Source organism: Chaetodon trifascialis, chromosome 21 (assembly GCF_039877785.1).
Source record: "Chaetodon trifascialis isolate fChaTrf1 chromosome 21, fChaTrf1.hap1, whole genome shotgun sequence".
Lineage (NCBI taxonomy): Eukaryota > Metazoa > Chordata > Actinopteri > Chaetodontiformes > Chaetodontidae > Chaetodon > Chaetodon trifascialis.
In genome coordinates this window covers 10,459,245-10,477,169 of record NC_092076.1, presented here as the reverse complement: position 1 = coordinate 10,477,169, position 17,925 = coordinate 10,459,245, and the positions used below count along the sequence as shown (strand labels likewise).

Genomic DNA, 17,925 nt, shown 5'->3' with positions numbered 1-17,925 from the left:
TCATTTCAGAAACAATCTATTCCTGCTGCAGAAATGCTGAACCCAGTGAATAACAGACATCCACATGATGAATGCATTTACAAATGGAATTTCATCTTTATTTCGTGGGGTTTTACAGTTTGTCAGTTTATATTTTGAGCCCTGATCCGTGTTGGTGAAGCAGTTCCACATCCTGTGAATGACTGTGGTCCTTTTATCGTCACCACAGTCTTCCTTCAGTGGCAACTAGTTTGGTAACACCAAGCCCACCTGCAAAACATACACTCATTACTATGAATTACTGATAGCTGACAGCCATGAAACCCTGCAATCATCCCCACTGAACCAACAGTCACAGCCTGATGTTAGCAACTTGTATGACATGAAATGTTATGACTAGCTGCTTATGTCATGAGTGATTTTTCAGCTGTCATTTCAACCAGCCTTGTTGTCTGACAATAAAATGAAACATACAATATAACACATCAAAAATTTAAGAGTAATTTTTTTTAGGATTTCTGTGTGTTTGCTGCTTGAATGACCAATGATTGACTAAGACTAATCAATTAATTGACTAATCATTTCAGCCCTACTTATATAAGCTGTTGAGCAGTTTAATTTCTGAAACATCATAATTCATAGGCTCTTTGCCTGTTTTCTATGTGAAAATCCTAATTTCTGAAGTGACTTGTTACTGAAGCTGTCAAATAAATGAATGAATGAGCAAAGTAAAAAGTATAATATTTCCCTGAAATTAAGTGTTATAAGTAGAATGTGGCATGAAAAGAAATGACTCTACTAAAGTACAAGTACTTCAAATTTGTAGTTGAGTGAATGTGATTAGTTACATTCCACCACTGTCTACATGTATTAGAGTTTTCAAATGTGCAGCATAGCATCATAGCAGAATCTCAAACTTGAATCTTTCCTGAAACACATCAATACTGTATAAAGAGACATCGGAACAAAGAGTTTGAGACATTACAGTATTCAGTACCTTGTCTGGGCTCATATCAGGACACATCCAGTTGTACAGGTAGTAATGAAGGCCCGTGTCATTGATGCTGAACTTAAGCTTCCCCAGGAAACTCTTGTTATCCATCACGTCGAGAGCAGAGAGGATGTCAAAACCTTTCTGTTAGCGAGGAAAAACAGCAAACACACAATCAACCTAATCTATGCACATTAGACGCTATTTTCAATTCAATGTGATTATTCGGACACACTCACAGATTTAGCCAGGACGAGTGTGTCCTCCATGAGGTTGACCGGGTCTGTGGCAGTGCAGGCAATATAAAGGAGGTGAGCCCCCCTCAGGCCAGTGTGGACCAGGTGATTCAGCACCCTGAAGGAGACGCCATAGAAACTCACCACATCTGTCAGTGTGCCATCATCACCCTGCATGAGAAGAGGGGAGGTGAATTAATTCTTAGCTACTGCAGCGTCATTTGAGTTTCAATTTTCCAGAAAATGGCGAGGAAAGCTCCTTCCTCTCCAAAGAAATTAAAAATAGAGAGACTGAAATTGACCTCCACAACGTAGGTGTCAATCACGTTCTCCCTCGGCAACAGCCAGTGCTCTACTTCCTGCAAAGACAAGATGGGGCTGAGGTAGAACTTGCGGAGGTTTGCCTGGAGTAGAGAGTGTATCCCTGCAACATCTGCTTTCGTCATCAGGCGCAGACCTGGTGTCTTTGTCACCTTGTAGACAGATGAGAAAAGGCACAGCAGAAGAAAAAAAAAAAAAAAATCAGTAAATGCTATAAAAAGGTCTGTTACCGCAAAGGATTTTTTTTCCAGTCCAACATTTTAGTCGATCAGTTGAAAATTCTGTCAAGCCAATGTCAGACTGCAATGGCACTAATGGGTGTTTGCCTCTAGGTGGCAGCACAAACTAACCTCAGGCAGACGGTTGAATTTCACAGCTCTATGCAGGTTCATGGTCTGTCTCAGACCTGGATAGTTCACCTCCGACAGCTTCCGGGGATTCAGAGGCCGAGTCCAGCATCTAGAAGAATGTGTTTGTTTATTTGGAAGGGATGTGATGTGATATAAGGGGTAACTAAATGAAGCTAGTTTGTAGCCCCCATTATAACATACTTGTTTGGAAGAAATACCATATGCACAATAAAAACTAAGACGGTATGTTTGCTAATTGGGGAAACAGAGAGAGACACCTATAATAACCCAAATTAAATTTTTTATTTAATTCTTCATTTTGTTACAGATCCATAAACTTTTAATTCTCTGTAACATTAAATATTCATGGTTGAAAAAGTCATTACCAGAAGTTATATTTGGGGTTAAAAACATTAATCTGTATTTTTTATGAAGAGATTAACTCTAAAGAACTCAACTGATCTGCTTCATCAGGACTGGGTGGGTGTGTTTTGATCAGATTTGATTGACAGCGCCCTGCAGCACCAGCAAGCATCCGTGACACATTTCATCACGTTTTTATTGATGCTCAGAAATAAGTGACATGAACTTTCTGCAAAGGTATTCAGAGTTTGAGTCAACACACATCCCTCATATTAAGAAGTGTTGAGAAAATGTTTTTTCCAGACCAGAAATTGTAGCTTTGCTTTGCCTTTAAGTCAAGTGTGAATCAGCCCCATGAAGCAGCTCCTACCTGCAGGAGCTCAGTGGCGTGGGCAGCACTATACCAGCTGTGTAGACAGCCTGGTAGACGCCCTGCTGGTTGACCCGTCTGGTGAGCTCTCGGATCAGAACTGGAGTCATCCGCTTGAGGCGCAGCTTCTTATGAACACACAGGAATTTGACCTGTACCATCCGCCTCTCCCTGCAGGACACGTTTTGAGCATTTGCTTTGAGACATTTGCAGGAAAATTGCTACAATTTCGCTGGTAAGTGCTGTGAATACTGATATTGCTCATCAGATTTCCCATGAATGCATATCTTTGCATATATTTATGAGTTACTCACTTCTCATATATGCAGACATCTGCAGGAACAGCAGCAATGAAGCCGACTAGCTTATTATTGGTGTCTACCCGCACACCACAGTGCCACTGGGCCAGCCAGTTAGGAGGTTGTAAAGCCCTTAAGAGAAAAAGAATGACACTGTCTGCAATATGACTGTGAATAAAAGTAGGGAAGTTCAATAAACTCTGATTAAGTTCCAATAAAAGAACAGAGCGTGAGATGACTACAGCAGCTTTCTTTAACCTCTGGGCAAAAGACCTGTGCCAGTTCCTGGAACGCTAATGTTAATTATTCCTTTCAAAGTAAATGTTATTATGTTTTGATTTAAGTGTTCCCTGAAGATGGAGATACCATTTATGAAGATCACAGAGAAAAAATGCAGTCGTAAAGAGATTAGAGTAGCTAATCGCAACTGCTGCCGAGTGTTGGAGGGTCAGGCCGGAAAGTCGAGTGGGAAAAATAATGCCGTCCTTCTGAGACTCTCAATGCCTTAATTCCTTTAGTGTAATTCAGAGGCAAAAAGAAATAATGTGGCAGTTGCACTGAGCAGCTCGAAGGTGTGAATGTTTCAAACCGTGTGATCATTAAGGAAATGTTTGGCATCTTGGGAAATATGCTTTTTCGCTTTCTTGCTGAGAGTTTTGTTGAGAAGATTGATGTGGCTCTCATATTTCTGCATAACAAATAAGGCTACAGCCAACAGCCAGTTAGCTTAGCTTAGCACAAATGATGGAAACAGAGGGAAAGAGTTAGCCTGCCTCCATCGTTAACAAAATAAAGCTACCAGCACCTCTAAACCTCATTCATTAACTCTTCATTAACTGTGTTTATGTCTTTTTTGTTCAATCTGTACAAAAACCAAAGTCTGAAAAATGTATTTCTATAGCAAATTGTTGTTTCTGTATGGATTAAATAAACAAGATATAACGGCTTCACTCCAGGCTGTTCCAGTATAGGTGCAAGCTCTTGCTAACCCTGCTAAGCTAAGCTAAACACCTGCTGTCTGCAGCCTTACATTTTCATTCAGTCTTATCAGTGTCCACATAATAGGCATATTCCCCAAAATGTTGATGTATTGCTTTGAGTAGGAAGACGCTGAAACAGAGATGTGCACTCAGTAACCTCCACTAGATGAGGTTGTTCATATACACTCAAAATCTAGTAAGTAAAAGTGACTGAATGCATGTGCTTGAAGCTTACCATTGCAGATACTCCAGAGAGAAGTCATATCTGACAGTGTTGTCATCCTCCTCCATGTAGTTCTCATTTAGCAGAGTGCATAGCTCTCTCAGCTGAAACGATAGATGGAAAAATCATCAAACTTGGCAACTGGAACCTCTCCTTCAGATTTACAGTTCATTACCTCTGAAAGACTAGAATTTGATAGGTGGATGTGATGCAGTTTCCAATAACGTACCTACAGTAACTTACAGTGAGTAACTTACCACAGTGGAGCTGCTCAGGTCCAGAGTGTCCCAGGAGAAACCTGAAGGCAGAGAGTATGGCTCCTTTCTAACGCTGGCTTCACCCTTTATTATCGGGCCATGAGTCACAATACTGTCACCTGCACCGTCTGCATTGTGAAAAGCATATATTTTTATACTTTTGTCAGAATAGTTAAAAAATTTACATATTTGTTCCCTTTCTAGCAAAGAGTTAGATGAGAAGATTGACAAAAGTCTCATGTTTCTGATAAATATGAAGCTTTGGAGGTGCAAGGAGGTGGATTTTGTAACTGCAGGCCAGAGCCAAGCTAGCTGTTTCCCCTCTGTGCTAAGCTAAGCTAAGCTAAGCTAAGCTAAGCTAAGCTAACTGGCTGCTAGATGTAACTTTATTTTGCATGTACAGAAATTTCTCCAGAAGAAAGCAAATAAGTATATTTCAAAAATGCAAAACTTTTGCTTTTATACGTTTGAACAACTGCTTTTGTTTCAAGCGTATCACAGTAAATACTTGTTGGAATAAGAATATCATCTTACCCAGTCTGGGTACAGGCTGTGTTTCCCAGAAACGATATGTGTGTCTTTTGGCCTGCTGCAGCGTTTTGGGGATGCTTGGGCCCAAGGAGAAGAGGTGGAGAGCTCTCTGGATCTCCTGCTGCTTGTTCTCTGGAAGAGAGTTCAGCTATGACAGGACAAGACAGGCAAGGACATGTTACTATAAAATCTTTCCAAAGAAGATAGAAGTTTGGCTGTCACTCAGCAGCATGAGTCAGCTTGATTCCTGCAGTCAAAAACTAATACTGACACGTCCACCTGCTGCACGTGTGACATGCATCACATTGCCACAAAGCAGCACACATACAGGACATCATTGCGTGTATGCAGCCACACAAAGACACAAACCATAGCAATTGGGTCCTTGGGTCCCTTCGGTGTCCAGGCATCCTCCTTCTTTTGCCTCTTTTTGCTTCTTTTTGGACTGCCGCTCTCGTCCTCTGTCGGCTTCTTATCGCTGAAAGACATTTCCATGCACTGACATTCCTGTATATTGAACGGGGCAGTTTTACTGAATGAATCTGAAAAAAATAACCCTGAAAATATCGTCACACTTACGAGTTTGAATCAGCCATTGTGGAGAAGTGTGAGTCCTTGGCTCTAAGGGTGAATTGGGGTGTTTTCTTGCAGGTTTGTGGTTTTTCAGCTCTTATCTTGGTGAGCAGCGAGGGGAGGAGAGTGACCGCCTCAGTCACCCAACCCTACTCCCACCCAGCCGATAGATAACTCAGAGCAATGCTAACAATTAAACATTACTTCTCACAGTCTTCATATGTCAGACAGCTGCTGAATAAAGCACTGCAGCAGATTAAAGCTTATAGCATCTTGATCCAGGGAGCAGATTTAATTGGTTGAGGATGTCTAATTGCAGAGTTCCCATACAGTCTTCTATTTAACATTCAGCTCTTTTTTCCTCAGCTTTTTATCTCTTGTGGACTTGATGATTATTGTGCTTAATGTACAGTATACACTGCTGCAGTTTGACTTATAGTCACATTTTGAGGATTATTCCACACAAGAACAAATTCGTACTAATGACAAAGAAAAACTAAACAATCAAGCACAAGTTCACAGGAGTATGTATTAACTTGTGGTCCTGCCATCAAAATAAAAGTTCTTTGCCAAAATAAAAGTATCCCAAAATGGTGAAAGGTGTTAACCAAAATAAAACACAAATACCATTCAATCTCTGGATGTAAGACCGGAGATCAAGCCCATATCCAACTGAGCCACCGTACTCCTCAGGTCTGCCTCTCTGCTGTAATTCAATTAGAGACTGTGTGAAAATTATCTGAGGGGTGCAGGGTTTTCTATCTTAAATCTAGGGTGGGAACCTCTTCTCTCTACATATATATTTGTGTTTCATTCTTGCATTTAAGATTTATTCTCAAAGGTAATTAAATTAATTAAAAGATCGGTGGATAATTAAGGTGATGATCCTCAAATCTATCAACAGCCACATAGATTTCAGCTGCCTGTTAATCATTTATTAAGGAGCTACAGTATAATGTGTGGCTGGAACTGATGTATTGTTTTGAAATAGTAAGAGGAAGTTAGTGCTTGTCTTTTCTTTCTGAGGCAATGAGATGGCCTTGGTTTTTTTTATAAAATAAAATCCTCCTCCTCCTCATGCAAATAATTTTGGACAGCCCCTTTGGGGGGACAACAGCAAGAACAAAACAACTGCAAAAAAATGTGTCATCATACACTTATTATAACACTCACCCATCACATTTTGATTCCTATCCTGACTTTGGTCCTGGCAGCAGATCAGCTGATCATTGTCTGCCAACTCCAATAATCACCACTTCCATTCAAAAAGGTAAGTTGACAAAATGATCCGTGTGGTCACAGATTCTCTATACCGATCATTCACGCCAGTTTCCAATAATAATTTTGATATCAGTTGAATCATGTAGTTCTTCCTCCTTCACCCTAAGGGAGGTTTTTCTGCAATCCCTGGAGTCTGTTGCATGCTGCTTGGATTCATCTGGAGCATGTCAATTTATTTGCATAGCTCAATATAACAAATCACAAATTTGCCTCAAGGGGCTTTACAATCTGTACAGCATCCTCATGAGCCCTTTGCACCTAATGCGTCTGTATAACCATTTGTGCTATAAATGGTCCAATCTCCTTTGATCTGAATGTTTTTAGCTGAAATATACTAGATGCAGCCTGCATCTATAAAGTGCAGCCTGGAGCTATTTTTGTCTCTATTTCATGGTTCTGCTGCAGTATTATCCTGCACTGAAAGATAAATGCCAATAGGAGAAGGATGCTGCTAACACCTGTCACCACTCAGGGTGAAGTAGTGGAAATTGTGAAGTCCTTTAAGTACTTGGCAAAGCTCATAAACAACTGATGATTTGAAGAGGCAAAGAGCAAGATGGGGGAGAGAAGTATGTTCCTCTTGAGGATGAGGTGTTTCAATGTAATGCAACATGGTACATGTTCTATTACTTATGGTCAGTGCACGTTTCTTTCCAGTGCTGAGCCACAGAGGAAGACAGAGTGTTTAGATGTATCAAGGATGGCCGAACAGGCAGAGGATGAAGGCTAATTGAAATTTCCAATTGATCAACACACAACACATCTCTGGTGAGCTGATGAAGCTTCTAACACGCTGCATATAAAACTCCATAATTAGCATTCTGTTGTTTTATTGTAGCTGTTAACCATTTCTGTTTTCCTCATTCTGTAAAAGCCTCAACATCCCCCAAACGCTATTAAAATTTCATTTCATAACCGAACCAAAGCCCTCTGTAATTACTGAAAGACTCACTCAGGTTTATCATAATGTGGAAAAATAATTAACCCATTTTTTTGATAAGGTAATTCAATTTTAACGTATCAATGATTTCAGTCTACCCATGGTAATTACTATTTAACGTCATGGTCATGTCACAGAAGCTGGTTACTGCTGGCATTCACAGCATGAACATGAATGGATGTATACACACGATCACCCTGCATCAGATATCTGTGTGTTTTGACTTGACCCTGCAGAACACTTTCCAAAAAACACATGTAGCAGTTTGGATCGTGCAGGCAGCTGCTGCTGAAGAGTTTGATTGGCTGGATTGTACATACCCAGGGCTACAGGTGAAGGTGACAATCTCCCTTTCATTGCTTTTACTTACCTAAAAAATTAACTGCAGTACATAAGACAGTGATTTGCACCTAGAAGGTTGAGTATGTGATGCCACGCCATTATGCAAACCATGGCTCAAACTCCACTCTGAAGTTTTGGCATACTGAAAACATTTTCCCCATCCCAGAGAGGAGGAGGAGGGAACAAGACGAACAAACTGATAAGCAGGACAAGCTCCTGGATTTATATCGTACATTATGTGACAGAACCATCTTGTTTTTTCTCCAAGATGTTTATTTTTATGGTTTCTTTGGTGGTTTATGTGTTTTTATGTCCATCTGATGAGAGACAGGCAATTTAAATGCCTTTTCTGCCTCCTCTTTTTCAGATGAAGACCTTATGTTGCAAGCCAGTTGCTGCACCTTGTTAAAAACCCCTAAATATAACCGTGTGCCCGAGACCTAATCACTCCAGATCCTGCATCAATTGCCTTGTTTGTTTAGTTTTTTGTGCTCCAAGATGGCTGATGCACGGAGATTTCCTTACCCTAGAAAATAATGAGGACTTTAAATTGTCGGATGTGAGAAGCCAGAAGGGGAAGAAGAGACATATAATATGTTATATGTGGTTCCCTTTTTACTACTCCAGCATTTCCACGCATGTTATTTTGCAGAGGTATTTGTTTCAGGTCATTCTACACTTTCAATGGACGTGTGTAACTTAATTCCAAATATGCTTAAAATAAAAAGTCATATGTTCAGACCTATGCCTGTAGATGGTGCAAAAACACCTACAATAATAACACACACCACTATTACAGCCAATCAGCAACAAACTGCAGAGTGGCAATTTGTTGCTCTCTGCTGAGGGGATATAAGGATAACCAGGCAAAGGTATGTTTGCTCTGTGTGTGTGTGAGTGTGAGTGTGAGTGTAGATCTGTGCTCTGCTGCTTCAGTGCAGTGCGCGCGCGCGTGCGCGCACACACACACACACACACACACACACACACACACACGCGCGCGCACACACATGCACACAGTCAGAACCATTACTAATCTGTAAATAGATCTGTAATGCTGTGATCTATCTGCCGAACAAGATCCTCCTCGCTTTGCCTCGCTTTCTCTTCTTCTTCCCCGTCTCCCTCGTCTGTCTCACCGTCTGTAACTCTGTTGTTTGTGCGACTGGATGAATGAGCAACAATCTCTGCATCTCTCTTTCTCTCTCTGCTGACTCTTGTCTTTCAGTTTCTCTGACTCACCGTCTCTCAGATTTCGCTTTCAGCTTGTTGTTCCGTCCTTGTCTCATTTGCTCTCACTTATGCATTTAACTCAGCTGAATTCTTCCTGACAGCCGTGACTGTCAAGTAAGTCTTCCCAAAATATACAGTAAATATTTCTAATCAGTGCACAGGAACGATTAGGCCAGTTATTATCTGTGTATCTTTTTCGCATTCAGCTGAAATAATGAGTGGATTGGATGATACTGGCAGGGACTAGAAGCTCCTTTCATGTCTCTCTGTTTCTTTGTTTGGCTCTTTCTTCCTCTATTTATTTCTTTTGTCAGTTTAACAGGATGAACAGGAAAGCCTGGAGGAATGGTAGAACAAGTAGAGAGGGATTACAAAGCAGCAAACTGATTCAGTAATCAGATTCAGCAATGTCTACCTAAAGTTTGCTAACACTAACAACCACAAGCTAATGGTCATAGCAGACCAATTAGGGATTGTCTTAATTGGAGCAAGGGTGCATTTTATTGCTGATGGACTGGACTGGAAGAAAGGGATGTTTCTACATGCTGCTTAGAATTACACCAAGTTATTATTCCACATGCTCTACAGCACCCAATAAAACATGTACCCATGGATGACCATGTTTTGCTTCTTTATTCTCATTAAATTGGCCCTATTGACAACCACATCTGCAGTTATGTTGATTTCAAAGAGACCGAAGGATAATTTGTTCTTTCAAGGACTGAGAAAATTCATCAACCCCTCACAAGGCTCTCAGAAACCCTTTCAGATGATGTCAAAAATGGACGGTCGCTCAAGCGTAACAGTGTATTTTCATTTTGTTTTTTTAAAAAACGGGGGCATTTTGCAGACTAACCTGAAAAGCAAAGGCCAGCCTTCCAAGAAAATAGACTCATATTGGATGATTCTGCAGGCTGAGATTTATACCCAGTGCCATTGCTCAGTGCCAAAAAGTGTGTGCTTTCTGTACCATGACAAAAAGTAAAGGTGTGGTGACCTCGGAGGCGGATGCATGGAGGCTGAGACGATCCTGGTTCAACTCACTGACTGATCTCAGCGTCCCTTACTTGGATCAAAGAGTGGACAGAGGGGTCCATTGCCATCTGTGCTGTTTTTTGATGCTACCACTGTGAGGTGCCAATGTCAGATATTCTCAAATTCTACTTGCTGGAGTGTCTTTAATCAGCTGTTTTTGTTGTCCCAACATCCCAACGCCATCACTTCTGTATCAACGCTCTTGTTCAGTGAGTCGCTTGTGGAAACAGTAAAATATTCTTCTCTCAGTGCAGGAAATCTACTATCCATCAGCACTTCTTCCCACACACTTGTCACTCATCCTGATGGGCTGTCTGCCTTGAAAAAGGTGCCTAGCCTGAGGCTAAGCTAGCTGGCTTCCCTCAAGGGTGATGATAAAACAAACACAGGACTTTCACATGAACACACTTAGCGACTTAAACTGATAAATAATACATCCCTTGGACTTTTTCCTGTTCCACATCAAAGAATTTCATGTTGTAACATTACAAGTAAGCTAACCTGTTGGGTCAACTCCTGGAACGTTGAAACTTTGTCACAATTATCCATGAAACCAGAACTGTGAGTCTTACTCTGTGGTTAAAATTGAGAAAGCAGCACCAATCTCTTTCCCGCCTGATGTGGAATTAGTGCAGACCTGGCTTTGTGAGGTTCTAATCAACGTCTTTTCATCAAAGAGTCCAGGACGATACTTTGATGTTTCCAACAAGTCAGAAAATGAAAAGCTTGGTTTTGTCCTGATTAGAGGACTCTCCCTCTTAAATCATGCAATCGCAGGGCCTTGTTTGTTGATGTTATTTGGCCATGTTGCGAGCCTTGATCAGTGGACAGGACAACATTATTTGCATTCACCTTGAGCACTGGGCTAAATACCGCTGGCTTCTTCTCTGTGCCAGATTTTGCCTCAGAAAAGGTCTAGCTTTCAATGCTGAAGCTGGCTGGCTGTGTTATTGGCAACTTGTCATTTCTTTCTGCCTTTGTCCATCTTACATTTAAGGCGTGTAGCTGGCATTATGGTTAAAAGTGACAGGCAGCGAGCAGGATTCAGTGTCTTGTTCAAGGACATGGGGGATAACTCCTGGAGGAAATGGCTGCTGTGGGAGATCGAAACATTGACTTTACAGTAATGACCATTACATCTAGAACCATGGGCAACCTCTGTCTCACCTTTCCTTACCGTTAGCCTTTCTGTCTTTCTCACTGTGTCTCATTCTCTTGTTTTATATATTCCTGTTAAAGAATAAGACCGAAAAAGGAGACAGAAACACACTTACCTGTCTGGCTCTGCACCTTTCTGAAATTGTATAGGGCCTGCACTGAAATCCTGAAAGTCTTTAGGACAAACAACACTTGAATGAATAAGTAAATGTCTTCATCAACCTTAACTCTTATAAAGTGTTTGGACTTTGGAAACAAAGTGAAACAACAGTAAGTTTTGAAAGTTTGTGCTCCACAGCCTCTCAGGCACCTACAGCTTGTTTGCAGGGTGGAATTCATTAAAATTAGTTAGGCCTGAACATCTGGGATTTTAACCACAACTTTATTCCTTATTACTCAGTATGTATTAATGGTTGAAATTGAGCTATGTCCCCAGGAAATAAATCTAAGTCAATACAATGTCTAAGTTTGTGCAGCTTGTGCTCAAGGCAACAAGTTTATTATTTTTAGTCTGACATGATATTCAGTATACTCGTGCATCCTCTTGTGCATCCAGTAAATTCCTGATTATAACCTTTGACTAGTTGACATGAAATAGAATTGAATAAAGATAAAGATTATCCAGCGAAGGGCCAAATGAACACACCATGAAATGATGAGATTCGTAAAATGATCCGATTAAGAAAGGCTATAATGGGAAACACGGCAGAGCTTTAATGCCTATTCGCTGTTTCACCTATAGAACAATCAAATTCTTCAGATGAAAGCGAGCAGCCCATCTGAAGGGGAATATGAGTGCCTTACTGAGAGCATCACAAAAAAATACCAGGGTCAGAAGGCTGCCGACCCAGTTAGACCCTCATCTTAAGGACTGGCCCTGGATGCGGATCATCATGTGGTTGAATCTTAACCACTGATCTTGATTCTTATGAACTGTGAGAATGACCTTAAGAACTGAGTTTCATAAGTTTGACGTGTTAATAAAGATGACCGATGTCATAAATATGGAGGATCAGGTGATTTCATCCTACCATGTGGGGAACTTCTGTGGCACAACACTGACTCAGAGCCTTGTTGTGTCTGAGCTCGGCGTTCATATTCTCCTACAAGAGAGTGTCCCGTCACTTCAAACCCTCTGGCGCTGCCTTCCTGACAGCTACAAAACAACCAGCATGTATCTTTTTTTGAAAAATCGTTGCCAAGAATGAGGCCACAATAAATCAAAGCGCAATAGAGAAGTGCACCACCGTGTTTGTACAGTAAATTACTGTTGCTTTTTCCAGATCCAAACGCTTGTCAAGTGGAAAAGAAGACAGTTGGAATCAGCACAACCTACAGGCTAAACGGATGAGACTCCTTTGAGCTCAAATGCAGCATCCCAGAGAGAGAATTCACCAGTAACAAGTACAGTACATAGAAATATACTTAAAGTACACATTTCACTTACAGCACTCTCATAATTCACTATTAGGAATGTGAACTGGACAGATTTTAGATCATCTTAGAGCTGTTTTTTCTGTATACAGCAGGGCTACTCTTACATATATTTCATCATAGTAACAGGAATTGACAACAGATATGTCTCAAATGTTTTTGCTTTCTTGCTGAGAGTTAGATGAGAAGACTGGTACACCTCTGTATGTGAAGCTACAGCGAGCTAGCTTAGCTTAGCCTGAGGACTGGGACCAGCAAGCCTGGCTCTGGCCAAAGGGGACAAAATCCACCTAACAGTACCTTTACAGCTCGCTAATTTCCACTTTAAATTTAATTTGTTCAATACATCATGTCTATGTGCTAAGCTAAGATGTCCAAGCTTCACTCTCAGTCTCAATCAGAAAGCAAATAAGAACATTTTTCTGAGTATTTTTCAAGTCAGTGGAATGAAAAGAGTTCCTCTTGCATGTATGTATGACTCACCTCCTTTGTTTCTGTTTTCAGGGCAACAATCTCCATTTAAACTTTCTCAGTGATATTGTTCATTATGAGCACAATTGTCTTGTGTCACTGTGGAGACCAGCACGTATGTACTGCGTTACGCAACGACATAAACTTTCTATCCTACACGATTATATTTTGAGCAGAAAACAAATCTTCTGTTGGATTTAGTCCATGATGATTTGTGCATTCCAAAATTCATCTGTCACTTCCATTATTGTAGCAGCCAAACTAATTTTGTGCTTTAAGAGAACCTCCATATGCTGGTTTGGATACCTGCCAAAGTGGCCAGTAGGAGTAGACGAAGCTTAACAACCAAAATTTACCAGCATTTATTGGCCGTTGGCTCATATTACTTTCCCACATTGATCTGCGATGTACCTTATGTGGGATGGAGGTGGAAAGAATATGAAAACAGACACTTCATACAACATCACTGCTGAAACCTGCCAGCGATATCCTGCCATCTCTCTTTGTGAGTGTTTTGTTCTATTTCTTGTCCTATCTGTCTTATTTTGTCTCCTCGTCTTACCTGCATTTATAATTCTTTGTTCTCTGCGAAGAACTTTGTGACAAGCCTGTTTATGAAAAGGACTTTATAAATAAATTTGCCTGACACCAATACCTCCAGAATAATTTAGTAACCCATTTAAATCAGCCAGTGACCTAACTTGGGATGCTGCACCAGTTTTTGAGGAATGACAAAGCAAAGACGTTAAGGCTTGGAGGAAGAAACAATTCTCACTCTAACAGCGTCGTCAGCCTTTGGGTCAGACAGATCACTCTGCTTAGGTTCAGAAAACAATTTGGCTTCATTTTGGGCATCATTTCATCCAAGTTTCATCACTAATAATCATGACAGAGCATGCAACACTTACCTCTTCTTCTCTGTTATCACTATGCTCTCTGCTTTAGTTTCAGAAATCAGACCATCCCACAAACCACCACAATCAGTCATCTTCTTTCAAAAGGTTACTGTAATCCTATCCATCTTTTCTTCGCAAGCATCTGTTATTACATCAAGCTTCAAATTCAGTTTCAAAACTAGGCATGATCACAGACTTCTGGAAAACTTTGGGGTCAGGCGTAAAAGTCTGCTTAAGATGACGACATGGGTTTGATTTCCTTTAGATTGCTCCATGCCTCTGTCTGAGTATCACCGCAAATCAACATGACATAAGGCAGAATAGACAGATGAACTGAATAAATAAAAGGAGGATTGGGTAGAGGAGAGAAGGGGGGAATTAATAAAAGAGCAGCTGTGTTATTGGGAGTGTCAGACTGCGAGCGACTCAGCCTGGGGAGCCTCCCAAATCACTTTGCTTGGAAAATGATAAGACAATTCATCCGACGATCATTGGCTTTGTGTGTGTGTGTGTGTGTGTGTGTGTGTGTGTGTGTGTGTATCATGCATGGCTGATTGTGTGTGCATACAGTTCTGCACTGCACTTGCTTTCACACATTTTTTTATTGTGTGTGTACAGGGGCGTCAGGCTAGAGGGGGGAGGGAATTGATATACAGGGCTCAGAAAAATAATCAAATGAATAGCTGTGGATTTTCAGGAGGGGCCCATAGAGAATGTCTACAGGGTCCTGAATTTTGTGCTAAGCCCTTGAGCTTGTATGCATTCATTTAATGTTTCTACCAGATGGACAGACACCTGTACGATGTACCCAGCCTCTTCAGTCCGCATGTTTCACCGCTGTCATGACCTGAAGTGAACTCTGTGTTTGTGTCACGATTCTCCATGAAAGCCGGGTTTTGGTGTTCATGTGCGGATAACCACATACTTACTGTAAAGGGGGTGAAATGTTTGTCACTGAGCATGTGCATGTGGTCTTTGCACAGGAGTGTGTTTGTGTGCATGCCATTCAGATTAGCTTCTGATCCCCTCGTAAACCAGAAATCAATAGGTCTCAGTCTGCATTCAGACGGTTAGACAGACAGTTCTGCTTCAAAACATCCAAACATCACCTCTACTCCACATTCAGAGCACACAAATGTCTTTCTGACATCTATGAAAGCCAGAGTGAGAGGAAGAGAGTGGCGAGAGGCTGGCAAAAGAAAAGAAAAAAAAAAACATTAGAAAAAAGAGCAGGAGGGAACAGGAGTGAACAGGTCTATTTTTGACGTCGGTAAAGGATGTGGAGCAACACACAAAGACAGACAGGCGGACGGAGAGTGATGGAGCAGGAGACATCAGCTCTGTTTCCCTCATTGGATAGTAGAAACAGAGAGAGAGAGAGAGAGAGAGAGAGAGAGAGAGAGAGAGAGACAAAAAGGAGAGGAAAAAGCTCAGACACATAATATAGAGCAGTTTTTGACATCTACAAAGACAAAGAGAGGCCTTTCAAGCTATAACCTCTGCTGACAAAGACAAAGAGAGGAAGAGACGGAGAGGTCAGAGTAAAGACAACTCGACAATAACACAAAACATGTTGCTGTTTCGAGGTTGCTGTGCTTCATTCAGTCTCCGATGCACGCCGCATACAACCTTGACATATCACAATTTACTTCATTTCACAGGGCTAGCTGCCAGCTAGCTGCTGAACAACTCTGCACAAGCTAGCTGGTGAGCAAACGGCTAGCATGGTAGTTTTTTTTTAGCACTATTATATTGCTCTTTTTTTTAATATGAATGTTTTAGCTGCCTTTAACAAGCACCATTTCCCATCAGCCCTATATGTTTGCTGACAAAATGTCATGACTCGACAGAAAAGATGAATCCGTGGGCGAGTCGAGGGGGTTGTGGTTAGCTCAGACATGTTTGTAATAATAGCAGGACAGGGACGACTGAGCTTTAAAAGTCTTTCGACAGCTGGGATTACAGCTAGAAAAATTGGAGAGAATTACTTTAAAAGAGAGTGTTGGTGAGTTTTATGGATGAAACCAAGTTATGATGACATAAACGCCAACGTTTAACATCATTCACGAAGGTTTCAATTCTTATTGCAAGCGCTGTAGCGGATGTTGACGCGCTCACTTTATTTCTTAGGGGGCCTCTCCATCTTCTTCTCTTCTAAAGGGATGTTTTGTAAATTGGATATTGTTTTATTGCTTGCTGCTGTCAAACTAGAGTCAGAAAATTCTAATTTGGTGAAGAGGAGAGAAAGCCTGGGTGGAGATGAGGTTGGAACAGCAAGCAACGATTAATTCAATTCAAGTCAATTTTATTTATATAGCCCCACAGAGACCCCAAAAAATGAGCCAAGTGCTTGGCTGTGGGGGAGCCTCGATAAGATGAGACGCCCATCCTGAAACTTCTCTTTGACCTACAGTACGATAGCATTAGTAGTAATGTATCAAGACAGAAAGTGTAAATGATGGCTTAATGATGGCTAGTGGGAAGGTCACAGGGTCGTCAATATTAAAATGCTCCTTTCTGTGGGAGGCATGAATTTACTAAGCAAATTACATGACTATCTGCCCTTTAAAATGTTAGTTTCAGCTTTAGTATGTAAAAGGCTGACAGTTTACCCTGCAGTTGGTGCCAGAGGGGAGGTCACTGGGTCGTTAAAATTCAAAGGATGCCTTGTCTGGACGGGCATGGATGTATTCAGTGAAAGTTATGGTAATCCACTTAACTTATTTTTTAAGTATGCATGCACAGCTGGGAATTTTTAGCCTAACATCATGCTAATGGAAAGGTCAAGGGCCAACCAGAATCAATGAAAAGCCGGCAAATTGAATGGGAATTTGGGGATTAGTGTTCTGATGAACTGAAGTGTTGATCAAGTGGAAATGTTGACTTGCTGGTGGCACGAGTTGAAATGTCACCCAGGTCATTAGCCAAACAATTTTGTGCCACATTTCATGGCAATCACGTTGTTGAGATTAAAATTTACAGTCACACACACACACACACACACACACACACACACACACACACACACACACACACACACACACACACACACACACACACACACACACACACACACGGATGGGAAGCCTCAGGATGAGTCACATATACAGACACAAACATATGCATGTGTGTGCATATGGATGTAAACAGGCACAGAACATCAATCTGCACACACACACACACACACACACACACACACACACACACACACACACACACACACACACACATGCACAGTGTACATGCAGGGATCTCAAACGCTGAGCCAGCATTGGCACAGAGGGACTGGTAACACTTGGTTGACTGGCTGGGATTGGCAGGATTGGCGTTCGCTGATTGGATGAATCTGCTGGAGCCACAGAGTGTGGTTTTCAGGCATTATTTTAGCAGGAAAGGGAAAATCACATTAGACTGTGAATCAGGATTAACCGTTTCAACTACAGCTGAACTAAACTCACCCTGAAGAGCTTTTCTGCCAAGTATGTGTGAAGTCCTCTACAGCACAGTGAACAGAGCATATAAAGGACCACCTGTTGTGACCCATTATCTACAAAATGAGTATACTTTACATTACTGCCGGGCTCCCAGCCCTTCTCCAATTCATTTTTTAGTCTTAAGATTGATGTCCTGCCTTCAAGACAATAATTGGTCTCCCTTCACTT

The 17,925-nt window shown here is 41.3% G+C and overlaps 1 protein-coding gene across 1 annotated transcript; it reads right to left on the bottom strand.

Annotated features, from left to right (window-relative positions):
* Nucleotides 1-215: 215 nt before the first annotated feature.
* Nucleotides 216-5,389, bottom strand: LOC139349822 (glycylpeptide N-tetradecanoyltransferase 1-like). Its single transcript, XM_070990820.1, has 11 exons — nucleotides 5,270-5,389; nucleotides 4,904-5,048; nucleotides 4,370-4,488; nucleotides 4,125-4,216; nucleotides 2,925-3,041; nucleotides 2,611-2,781; nucleotides 1,878-1,986; nucleotides 1,509-1,679; nucleotides 1,210-1,377; nucleotides 977-1,114; nucleotides 216-249 (listed from the first exon to the last, which is right to left on the bottom strand). Exons 1-11 carry the CDS (start codon nucleotides 5,387-5,389, stop codon nucleotides 226-228), a joined length of 1,374 nt encoding a protein of 457 aa, XP_070846921.1. The 3' UTR covers nucleotides 216-225.
* Between the last annotated feature and the right edge of the window lie 12,536 nt (nucleotides 5,390-17,925).

Coding starts and splice junctions, on each gene's coding strand:
- LOC139349822 (XM_070990820.1), bottom strand. CDS start 5,389: ATGTCTTTCAGCGATAAGAAGCCGACAGAGGACGAGAGCGGCAGTCCA. Junction 4,489..4,903: donor ACAGCCTGTACCCAGACTGG/GTAAGATGATAT, acceptor CAGACGGTGCAG/GTGACAGTATTGTGACTCAT. Junction 1,987..2,610: donor ACGCCACTGAGCTCCTGCAG/GTAGGAGCTGCT, acceptor ACATTCTTCTAG/ATGCTGGACTCGGCCTCTGA.